General features: G+C 41.1%; 1 protein-coding gene across 6 annotated transcripts in view; it reads left to right on the top strand.

Annotated features, from left to right (window-relative positions):
- Positions 1-12,385, top strand: part of arhgap21a (Rho GTPase activating protein 21a) — a 100,397-nt gene that overhangs the window by 34,701 nt on the left and 53,311 nt on the right. For 2 of the 6 annotated variants that reach the window (XM_026180090.1, XM_026180091.1), the window contains exon 1: positions 9,169-9,767. The exons of 3 other annotated variants lie outside the window; for them this stretch is intronic. In XM_026180090.1, coding sequence (XP_026035875.1) covers positions 9,456-9,767 — 312 coding nt within the window. In that variant the 5' untranslated portion in view covers positions 9,169-9,455. Of the gene's footprint in view, positions 1-9,167; positions 9,768-12,385 lie in introns of those variants that run through there. One more of the 6 variants, XM_026180092.1, reaches the window with a different exon arrangement.

The raw sequence follows: 12,385 nt of genomic DNA on the forward strand, positions 1-12,385 counted from the left end.
AGCAAATGTCAGCTGCATGTTATGGATTTTTTGCAAGCAATTTGAACAGCTGCAACTTGCGAATGTTTAGCGACTCTGCATGATTATTTATCACTGCAAACAAATTCTGCACATTCATCTGCAACTGGAAGCTTTTTGCTTTCTGTCTGAAGTCCTCGAGTAGTATGAGTTCTGTTCAACACTTGGATTTGAGTAGATTTTCTTTGCACAAATGAAAACTTATGATGGTTTAGCTCTTTATTAGCCCATTAATAGTTTTTGGCTACACAGGAAGTCTTGAAAAATTGACCAGTGTCCACAGAGGCTAGCCAACGGGTCCCATGTTGCTTGAAACAGCTGATCTGTCTGATCATTTTAACGCTTTTTTGTTATTATCCCAACTCGTTAAGATCATCACCTTGGTGCTCAACTCGTATTCTGTAAATCTGGATAGTCCTAGACTGAAAAAAGCAATAGTATAGTGTCAAGAGTTGAGAAACCCACTCTTTTATTCTTTGCAGGTAGTCAGCCTTAAAATCTTTATGATAATGCAACACAAAAACAGGGTTGTCAGAATCTGTAGATTGTTACTTTCTGGGATCTTATTATTGCGGTGTTGTGTATGACTTTCAGCTGGAGCTAAGAGGCTCAGAAGAGAGCTTGAGGCACACATTGTCTGTTTCAGCTGTGTCTAATTGGTAGATATGTGTGTCCTTCTGCATTTTGTGTGAAGCTTGTAGTGATTACTGTGTGCCTGTCTGATAAATTATTAAGTTATAACCAGTCAACCTTCTCGTTCCAGTCCCTTTAACTGGTGAGCTCCACAAACCCAGTGGAAAACACCCAGTGGTCTACCCATCTGCTTGTCTTTATTGCTTTATAGCTTTTAATGCAACCAAGTGACATGACTGAAACACATATCCTGATTGCCCTGATTTTCCTAAAAAATAAAAAGTATATAGCTTGATTGTGTCTTACACGCTTGAGGTTACATAATCATTTACAAACATGGAATTCAGAAGAGCCAAAAATAGGGACATAAGTCTGAGATGTCTGAGAGTTAAGCAGGGCCATGTCAGACCTGCTTTGTTTGCATAGTAGCGGCGGCGGGTAAGATGATGCATGTTGACCCAGTGAGGCGGACTTCAAACAAAGGTTTATCGCACATCTCTGTCAGTCCGACAGGAGCATTGCTGTGTCTTCATTAACGCTCTGAGATGATCTGGGCCTCTTTGTCATCTCACCTCTTCTGAACCATATGGTTTCTCCCTGAGGGAAACTGCCTGAGTGAGAAGGAGAGATGTAATAATTAAACATCGGCAGCGATTTTTCTTTTTCATTCGAGAGGTGTGGGTCGGGCTGTCATCAGAAACATATTTGCTGCTTTTCTTTCTGTGTGAGAGCAGCTGCTGAGGAGTGAATGTGCAGACTACTGAATGCTTGATTGGCAGAAGCATTTGTCTGAAGGTGCCTGGGGACAATTGTCCAGATCAGGCAGGGCTCCTTCACAGGGGAGCTTGCTAATACACCAAGCTTATGCAAACCCCCCCACCCACACCCCTGCCACCCTCCTCCTCCTCCTCCTGGACCCAGGCTTTTGTCTTCAACTGTTAGTTTTTCCGTGAGTGTCCAACACATACTTCTCACTGCAGCCGACCTGAAGGAAATCCCCTGGTTTTTTTTTTCTTTCCTGGAAGTTTGAGGCTGTCATGCAATTTCTTCTCTGCTCCACACAGATGGTCTCCATAGCAAACTGTGGATTTTGATAATTGTTTTTGCCAGTGGAAGAGAAGCAATGCAGTGGTTCATAAATATGTCGTGGGCATGACTCACAGGGACTTGGACTGGTAGATTTTGAGATGTTGCATCATGGCTTATGTTTGAGTTGGATGCTTTTTAACATGAAAAGAAAGAAAGCTTGTGCTAACATCCTCCTCATGACCAAAGCATGCAGGAGAAAAGTCCGCTGTTGTGTTGGTAGAGGATTTTTTAGCTTGAGGCTTTTGACTTTTGAAAATCGATTGCAAATGTATCAGCTTTTTAGCAGTCATGGACATGAATTGCCAGGTATTTATCATGTCAGTAAGCTCAAATTCACACGTAATGTTTTTTGATAGGAAGTAGGTAGAAGTGAGGCGTTACCATGGCAAACAAGGAAACAAAGATTAACAAGATGCATCTATTGATGTATGTGAACACAAACTTAAGCAATAAAAAGACGCTTATTTATGTTTTTGTGCAAGCTTCTCCTATTGTATGTTCTTATTTAACTCACTAAAGTATTTCTGATTTTTACTGCTTTAAAGACACTGTTTATACTATTTCTAACTGCAACAGCTTCCCTGACTTTCTTGCTTTGTCTTTATTTACTATCCCTTCCCTCCAGGAGAAAGAGGCTGGTTGTGCATGTACACCCAAACTCTGTCCTCCCTGGCAGATAGAGTGCACTAAAATTATATTATAACCCCTTATAAACAATCATGGCCTCATACACTCAGATTTGGGTACTTAACTGAGCTTAAAACAAGCTCAGTCTGCTTGGATATCTGCCTGATCAGCTCAGCAGCCTGTTACTTCCCCACAGTAGTAACTTGCAGGGTTCATACCCCTTCTGTACCCCTCTGAGAGCATTATGAAGAAGGGCTTTATGGGTGTGCAACAGTGTGGGTGCAGTCTGTCCCCTGTCCCTCATTAGCCAGTCCTTTGTTACAGTAAGCCATACCGCGCGGATCCCAGATGCAGCATGTCCAGATTAGATCTTACACCCGCCAGGAGTCTTGAAAAGCTACCCCTGAATCGAGCCTAATCCTCCTGCAAGACTTTCTCTTTTTTTCTGGCTCTCTGCACCACACACAGACACAAAAACACACACATTCACAGCCACAGATACATAATGGGTAACACGCACACATACACACACTAATTGGAGACTTCAAAATTACTTATTGTAGTTTTTGGAGCCTGGTCGGTGCCTTGTGTCTTTAATCCCCATCCAGAGATCCTGTCAGCTGCGCACAGACCACAGGCCTTTTCTCCTTTGTTATACAAATAAGAGCTGCAGATAATCATCTAATAAATCCGAGACTCCAAGATTTGAGTGGATTAAAATGAAGCAGCAATTCGTTTCCATTGTGTTGTGTCCCTTAGAAATATAAACATCTGATATGAGTTTAACAACTGACGAAACACAACTTTGGCTGTTAGATTTTGAGGATATTTCTGTTGTAAGAGCTAGCTTATTCCTTTACAAGTAAAAGAACAGGACGAGCTCCAGCTTGTTTTAGGCTATCCAAATCCAGAAATCCAAACTGGACTTGATCTGGTCTGGTCTAGTGTATAAGCATGTCACTAATGTGATTTCATCTTAAAGACTCATAAGTGGTCTTTAAAAATCCCACACTAGTCCCTAAAACGCTTGGTTGTTTCTTCATCTATGCCTTTATTTCACCACAGCTGCAGTCTTTAAGTTGTCTTTGGCCTTACAAGTGATGTTGTGTGACACCACAAGGCCATTTGTAGAATTATCAGCAGGGGAGACTCCAGTACCTAATTTTCACCAGTATGGTGCCACTGCCAATGGTGAGCCAGTTTTTGTCCTTTTAGAACACCGCAGCATTTCAGGAATGTGTAGAGCTGAGCATTATGTAGCAGAGACTGGGCTTAACGCCGCTCACAGTTGTCAAAATAACAGCAAAGCTCTTGCTTTAGTCGTAACATCTTGTGCCAGTCTTCTCAGCAACACAACACCAGCACTAGATCCAGTTTTGGTGCTTTTTGAGAACCAGCCCAAGATGGCATTAGATGATTAGATTAGATGGTACTCTGCAAACATGCAAAGCTATAGATGACTACAGCTGTCAAAATCTGTCAAAATACAATCCAGAGTGAACTCTGACACTAACATGTCACAAGTGTGCCACAACAATGCAGAGTTATTATTTATTTATTTATTTTTAGAGGATATGACTGTGGAAAGATCTTTGAACCAAACATTTCAAACTCTATAGAAGTCATAGCAGTTTTCATGGGTGGATAACCAAAATGGACAAAATATACTTACTCATTAGTTTCATGGTACCAATTTTAGGACTAGCCTTTTGTTTTGTTTCAGAACGGGTTTTAGATTAAGCAACAACACCAGACTGGTTAAAAATATGACCAGAACTAGTCTTTTTTTCTGTGTAATGGATGGCTGCATGGAGTTCATGAATGGGCAACAACTCTGCAAGTCCAAACTGCAGTGTGTTGGGTTTAGGCAACAACAAGGGCAGTGACCAGCAACAATCAGTAAACCCTCTGTCTGATGGTCAGTTTTTCACAGTGCCACCCTCCACACCCACTGATAGAATTTCACAACCATCCGTGACTGGCCTCAGGTTGTTTCTCTCAGCTGGTCCAGGCTCGAGTTGTTGTTACTGCTTTTCTTGGGTTGACAGCATTGGACAATTTACACATTTGTGTTGTCTCATAAATTTCTTCAAAGTATTTTCGTGGTTGGTGTTAAAGAGCTGTTTTATTATGTGTTTGAACATGGGCAGCGCCCCATTAACCTGTTGCAGCTCTTCTCTGTTTAATAAACTGAATACTTTTGGTTTTTTGGCTGTCTGAAAGACACGATAAGGTTGACAGTTTTTCAGATTTCATGACATTTTATGAAGTTTATTTAGTGTTTTTTATTTAAAGTTAATGACATTTATTTTATTTCACTTTCTTTATAAACTAACAAAAACATAGGCTGTGCGCTACACAAAAGCCTGAGAAAGACTTGAGTCTTTAAGGCCTTGTAGCATTAATGTTTTTTTTTTTTTGTAGTATTAGACTGCAAAGGTTTGAGCTTAGTGTATTTTATACAGTTAAGTTACAACTACACAAACATGGAAAACACTGAATTAGTTTTTTTTTTCTGAATAGATTTTTTCTTTGGTTGGCCGCCCGATGAATGTTGCCATGAAATGTCTCTGTAGACACAGTCCTTGCAGCAATTATGGTAATTCACTAATATGCCCTGAATTATCCCAGAAGCTGTGAATATTTCAGCCTACAATCCAATTTCCCCTAATAATAATAAAAAAAACCCCAAAGCCAAATCCACAACTCAGTACTTTTTAAAGTTTTTACTACTCCTGTGTCAAACTTTTATATCCATATAAAAAGTTGTACCTATTATGGTCTTCCTTATTTTCTGTCAAATATTTGATTATAATGCTGCACGCTCATATTGAAGATAACCAAAATTTCAAATGCTGAGTTAGGTGTATGTGCAAATAATCCCTGTGAGACAGTAAACACTCATTTTGAGGAGGCCGTTTATTATACTCTTGGCTCTGCATGAAGACAATAAAGGCAGATATTCTCTGTGGTCGAGTCAGTCACACAGCTCTGGGCGTGACCTTAGAAACCCCACCCACCTACCGTTAAGACGTTTTGTTTGCAAGTGGGAGACAGTCAAACAAAAGTTTGATAAAAGGGAGAGGAACTAAAACAGCTTGCACTGAGGTTCACGGTAAGTATTTATAACTGTAACTATAAATCATGTAAAGCTACTTGAACTGAGTTCAATAAAAACATTTAGCTAGAAATTTGCATATCAGATCCCTTTTAAGTCCAATGTGAAGAAAATGATGATTTTTAACATCAAAGAAAGTCAAAGGAAATGATAAACAAACAGTTTTCATAGCTCAAGACGCAAAAAAGTGCTAGAAAGATGAAGTTGATTTTATTTCAGCTTTATTTGATAGACACAGTTTAGAAAGGATAGAAAGGTGAGGGCAGAGATGCGGTAAAGGGCCGTAGGTCTGATTCGAACCTGGGCTGGCCACTCTCAGTCGTATGGCATGTGGTTGCCTACTCCACGCAATGAGCTAAACCAGCACCAAGACAATTAATCAATTAATTAATTTTTGGACCATCCATGTAGAAATTGTTTGCAAAAAACAAACTAACATCCAAAACAAAAAGAAAACAAAAAAAAGCAAAGCAAGTGCTGATCAAAATGAACAGGATGGGAAAGAAAGCATGTAAAAGGACACTGTTGTAATTATTAAGATGTATGAAAGTTGCCATGTATACTTAATAATATCCTTAAACATGACATCCTATTTTTACACTCACATTCACCGATTTCAACTCAACTGCTAAACTCTGCAAAAGTTGAAAAAAATAAAGTAACTTCCTGAGGCTGGAAAAGAGAATCTGTTACCATAACTGCACAAAAACACACAAAGAGAACAATTATGTAGTTATTTAGACAGCTAAAATGGATTATTTCAGTGGAGGAATGCAGGGGCTGCACCAAAGCCTAGTAAAGGAGAGATAAGAATTATTCTTTTAACTGTGAATCATGCACGGCTGTAACACATGACCCCTTTAGGTCCAGTTTGTGGCAAATCATCACCTTCTGTGAGTGGTAACATTAAAAGACATCAGGAGAAATGAGACGGACAGCCAGCGTCAAGCCTCAAATCAGCACTAGTTGCTGTTCCTCTTGATCACGGACACACACAAACCATGAAATCACACTGAGAACACCCGTTTCCAGTGGATGGCATTGTTGTGGTCAGGTATATTGCCGGGGTAACGGCATAATATTTCTGTTTGGCGTGTCTGGTTCTTTCTGTTTGCTTGGCACCAAGCGTAATTCCCAGCCAACACAAATTCATTTTTCTTATCATGTGTTTTAGATTTACAGGAATTCCGATACATATGATGTGGTTTGAAACCCTATAACATCCTTAAATGCATTAATAGAGGTAAGAAGTCTTGTTTGCCTTGAGACACAAGCGGTACCTCATGACTTACCCCCCATGTGTGTAACACACTGTATGCATCTTGTACATAACCATTCTTGTGAGACTTAATCCTTGTTTTGGCTTCCTCAAGTCAAGTGTCTCAGCTGCCTGTGTTTGGCGACTTCTATTTTTGCTGTCTTTTCCATACAGCATACCACATGCTATATCGAGCCGAGTGAATGTGGTAACAAGATGCTCATAACCAAACGCGGAGAAGGAACATTCCACGACTGGGTTCCTGATGTTGTTTTCATGGTCGCTGCTGTCTCGGATGGCAAATATTCCTCAGAATCAAAATAGGCCTGTATTTACATTTTCTCTCTCATTCTAAACGACTTTACACACCACGCCGGCTGTTCACTGATATGCATTAGCTGTTGCTAGAAGTGAACTGCTAATTTGTCCAGTCATAATGCCTCACTCTGGAGACACGCCGGGCTATTAAAGATGGCACCACTTTGTGTAAAGCGCACCCATTGAACATCGGAATCCTGAAGTTGCTGTTAAAGCGGCACAAATGCTCCAGAGAGTGCTTGGATGAAAAATGTGATTAAATATTAAGTTGATGTTTGGGCCGTGCTCTCTTCCGGAGAGATTTACTAAAAGGTATGAGAGCTGAGGTCATCCCAGACATCTCACTGCTCCTAAAATAAAAGGCAGTTGCTGAGCCTCTGTGGAGCTTGAGAGGTGGAAGGATTTGAGAGGTGTTCCCTTGGGGACGTATGAAGGCGTTGGCTGTAGGGTTGCAGAGTTTGAGGGTCTAATTGAGAACAAATTGTTCTGGGCAAAGAGGCGGGGTATCGCTGTCATGCTCAAGGTTATTTGGGGGTTTTATGGAACGCAACTAATGTTGAAAAGCTCAAATGCAGTTAGTGGTTCTTGTACCAGTTGTGTCCCCTCGTGTCTGCAGACAGAGTTTAAAATACCAGAGTGTGCATGCAGAAGACGTCACAGGTGAAGGTAGATAACCTTCTGTGACATGTAAGACCTCAAATTGTGTTTTTGTGGGATTTGTTTTGTCTGCACGCCTTTATTTATTGTGCTAAAGGTGCCTCACAGATGTTCTCAATGACTTGCTACTTCCAAGACGTCACGTGAAGTAATAATGGATTACGAGACTACCCGACAGTCCCTGGTTGAATTCCAGTCTAATCTGAGTGCATCTAATTCCCCTGCTGTCTTTCCCCACACTTTTCAGGAGGAAGCAGCTACAATGCTAACGCTGTAAAGTGATCTAAGAATCCCACAAACCTCTTGCTGCCCATTTCCTGGAATGAGTTGAAAGCTATATAATAACAGATGGGAAAGAGATCCATGCTTTTTGTTCAGTATATAAATTAATTCTAAAGTTCATCTGATTATTTCAGCAGTCGGAGAAGTCAGATAAAAGGGAATTTTAGAAATGACACTTGCTCACTCTGTTTCCTCAGGTTCTGTTTCTTTATTCATGGAATAGTAGCAACAGAAACACCACATTAAAAAGGTTTTCTAAAGACACCTGTTATACTTTCACACATCACCTCCTATTATTTCCTGTTGTAACAGTGGATGCTCTTATTAAAGATGGTCAGCACTTGTACTAGTAAACACTGAGCCTAAGGCTTAGGCTTAAGACTGCAGTAAACACTGTGGTTCAGACAGGTTTTTTTCTTAGTCTTGGCTGTGTATGAACAATCCCTGAAAATCTTAAACTCTATTAACTTTATTCCGGCATCTGTCTTTTGGCTTTGGACAACAGCTGCTAACTCAGCCAGATTGTAGGCAAAATGTGGCCAGAAGCCTAACAGGGACATGCTGCAGATTAACGTTCGCTTTGTAGCTCTGCTTAACTGTATGGTTTCTGTTAAATAAGCAAATAAATAAAGGGGAAATATGCAGCAGTCACCGTGTGTTTGTGCAACTTCTGGTATTCTCTCCGACCACCGTGTGTGCCACCCAGGCATCAGCTCTTTGTAGTTGCCAGATGAGCTGCAGGCATGTAAAGGTGGGTGGATTATTATTAGTACATTTTTGTGGGTTATAGATTTCTCTGGACTATATATATTTCCTTATCTGCCTTAGGCCCACTTGCCTCCTTCCAAAGATGAAGTTGTTCATTTTTCCTGTCAGATAACTTGAAAAACTTTCAGAAACTTTAAATTTGAGAACATTTTTTCTTTCCTTTGACTTGTGTGCGCCTTTTGTTTTCTCCTTTTATTTGTTCTTATGATTTATTGATTGCCCTCGGCACGTGTTGGTGCATGCGCGAGTTGGCAAGCGCACAACTAAAAGTTTTAAGGGGGTTTGCTGTGGGAGAGAAGAGTGAGAGAGAGAGAGATGAAGGGGACTGGAAAGGAGGAGAATTCACTTCAGGCTGCCTGAAAGTGTGTGTGTGTCTGTGTGTGTGTGCATACTTCAAGGAGAGTTTTGTGTGGTAAGTGGGTGGGTGCGTCAGTTAGTCGGCCTGGGCTCTCTGCAGTGCGCTCAGCCGCTGTGCTCTCCTCTCGGCTGACTGGAAACATCATGTATCTCTTGGACGCTTATAGGAACAGCCTTGTTTCCCCAGACTGAGACCAGAACAGACTGAGGAAGAGAGACGCAGCAAAATGAGCTTTGCCAGAAACTTGAAGTAGAATATCCAGAAGAAAAGACACACAAACAGGGGCATTTTTTGAAGGCAGTTTTCATCTATTCGGTCTTGGCTATGCCATGCTGGCCCAGAGGAACGGGCTCCCTCCAGGCTGTAAGCCAGCTCACCTGAAGGATCACCCTGATCTACGGGATGTGGATGTGAAATCCCAGGGTTGTTGTTCTCTCTCTCCTTCCCCATCTTCCGGAGGATGCCCTTGGGCTCGACTAGCGGGTGTGGATGGCTGCTTGTCAGAGCCATACTGTCTTTGGTTCCAGCTTTTGGCCAGAGCCTACTGGGGCGAAGTGGAACTGGGGCTCACCAGTCCCAACCGCAACGTGTCCTGGGCTCGGCTTCGAGAAGCCTCCAGGAAGAACTGCGTCCGATCTCGGGTAAGGAGTGGGTGTACATGTGCATGAGAGCATCCTGGAGAGCATCTTGGCAATTTGAGATTGTGAAGAGTGGAGCTGTGCTCGAGTTTTGAGGCGCTGGGGGATAACCAAACTCCCTAAAAAATGTGTTTAAGGCATATCTGGCAGAGGCATATAGGTTTACATAGGAAGCATCTGAGCGGGGAGGAGAGGTTAGGGGCAGCTACACTTTGTTGTACTGTCTGAGGAATTTTGTGTGCGTCATCCTGCTCCCCAACAGCAGGGTAGTCCTGTTTCACTGACCGATATCTCTGGTAATGTGAGTGTGTCTCTGTGTGTTTGGGTTAGGTTTCGTTTATTGTTATTGGTCCCTAGGGTAGATTCAGAATGACATTGTCAGGGGACAATATTGTTTTTGGTTCCATCTGCACCTCATATTTTCACGATTATTTTCTTAAATATAACCATGACAGCAGCCATTCTTTATTTTCTGTGGAGTGGGCTAAACCTTAGTGAAATGAAGTCAACCGTTGCGCTGCCAAATTAGGGAATTAAAGGCATATTTTCCTATGATAGAGTGAATAAGGATTACTAATGTTAGAGCCTGTGGGGAGAGAAGTTTGGAAAGAAAACGAAGACAGTATGAAAGCTGCAGAGTGTGACTCACACACTTTTTTTAAGAAAAGGAAAGAAAACTGAGTCCACAAGTAATGCCATTTAGATTTGGTCAAACTGCATATACATAAAGAAGCGGGAACAGGTTTGGAAATGTACTTTGATGTCTGTGTTGCCATATGGTACCAGAGCCTGCAGCAAGCCCTCAGCGTGCACATAATGGTGAGTGTTTTGATGAACAGATTGCATGCATAATTGATTAGTATTTATCAGGTAATTGTGAGCTTGTTTAGAAAAGATTTATAGCATTATACATTTCAAATATCTAGACAGTAATAGTTTCCCTTCTATCCTGCTTCTCTTTTTTCTATAATTCAGTAGTAAGAAAAATAAAGCTTTGCCATAGGCATTTAAGCCTAATAGCTCAACTATTGCATAATGCGAATTTAAATTTTAAACACGAAATCAAAACAAACAGCTGAGTTGCACTGCGTCAGCTCTTTTCCCTCTTCTCCTCTGGTTACATTATGGACTGTGGCTTACATCCAGCTCCACACCACTGGATATTGGTGGTGATTTCACCAGTCATACCATTAGGCCCACACCCATCCCACTCTCTGGAGGTTTCTACATGTGCTGCTCCCAGGCAGACAGGCAGGAGAGAGGAAAGAGGAACCAGAGAAACAATGTCTTTGTTTTGGATCCATACCTAAGCCGTATTTTGGTAGGAGAAGAGCCTGTGGAGAGATCTGGGTTGAGGCTGAAACTCTTGGCAGGCTCCCGCATCCTGGAACGACTATGGTAGTGTTAGCAGTAACCGCTAACGCACTCCCTGTGGTGCAGTGGTTCAGCTCCATCGTTACTTTGGTGATGGATGTGACAGGAGTCTCGCTGCTCAGACAGCACAAGGAAAGATCGCTTATGCCGTCATACTGAGTCGCTGTGATTGAGACGATAAAATATTTCCTATTGCTTGAACAAGGTGCAATGTTAGTACTGTTGTAAAGGTTACAAAAATAGTTTGAAAATTTACTTTGGACTAAGCAAAAGATCATTACTTGTGATTTAATGCTTCGTAGTTGATTTTAACACACCAAGCATTGGAAGAGAAGCTCATTTGTACTCTTTTACTCAAAAGTGCGGCTATTTCCTCCTCCATCAGTACTTTATTAATGGTATTGTGGGAAAATTTGAAAGATGAAAGGCTGATCGCTCATGGTGTTCAGCTCTTTCCCTGTGTCCTGTCTCATCATGAGGAGACAGAGCAACAGAGTTGCACCCACTCCGGGTGTCTGCATCTCTTTCAGTGGAAGGATGAGGAGAATGATGGACCTCCATCTCCTTTGTTTTTTTTTGATGGAGGCAGTCTTCAATCAGTCTAACACCTAAATCCAGTCTGCGGCTCGTATTAGATGAGAAATAAATTACTTCACCCCTCCAGTATGTTGTGGTACTTTCTGCCACCAAATCTTCTTCAGTCCTCAATGGTTATTTTGCTATGTGGGCATGTAAATAAAGTTTTTCTACAGCTGTGCATCCAAGAATTCTTACAAAAACTCTTGCATCAGACGAAATGATTTTATATCAGATAGACTTCTCTTGTAGATTAGAAATAACATTAGAAGTTCCAGCAATGTTGCAGCATGAACAGATGGCAGTAAGATAATTAAGCCTTATTTCCTTCCTGTAATGTGGCTATTCATTATGAACACAGTATCGATTCAGCCAAACACCGTGTGATATACTTAGTCGCTACTTTGGTTTCAATTGAGTCGAAATTGGAAAACAAGTGAATACTACTCAAATTTTCCCAGTAATATTCTCAGTGCTCCAAAAACTTAGTTTCACTTAATAGTCCAAAAGTTTAGGAATGGTTAAGGAATCGCAACAGATTACTAATTATTGAGTAATTAACTAATAATAACAATGATACTAACTAATAATGCACTATTAAAGCTAATAATGTTTAATAGTTTTTAGGACTTTGCTGTATGTTATGTTCATCTATATACATGCATATCTCC

The sequence above is a fragment of the Astatotilapia calliptera genome, chromosome 9 (assembly GCF_900246225.1).
Source record: "Astatotilapia calliptera chromosome 9, fAstCal1.2, whole genome shotgun sequence".
NCBI classification, from domain to species: Eukaryota; Metazoa; Chordata; class Actinopteri; order Cichliformes; family Cichlidae; genus Astatotilapia; species Astatotilapia calliptera.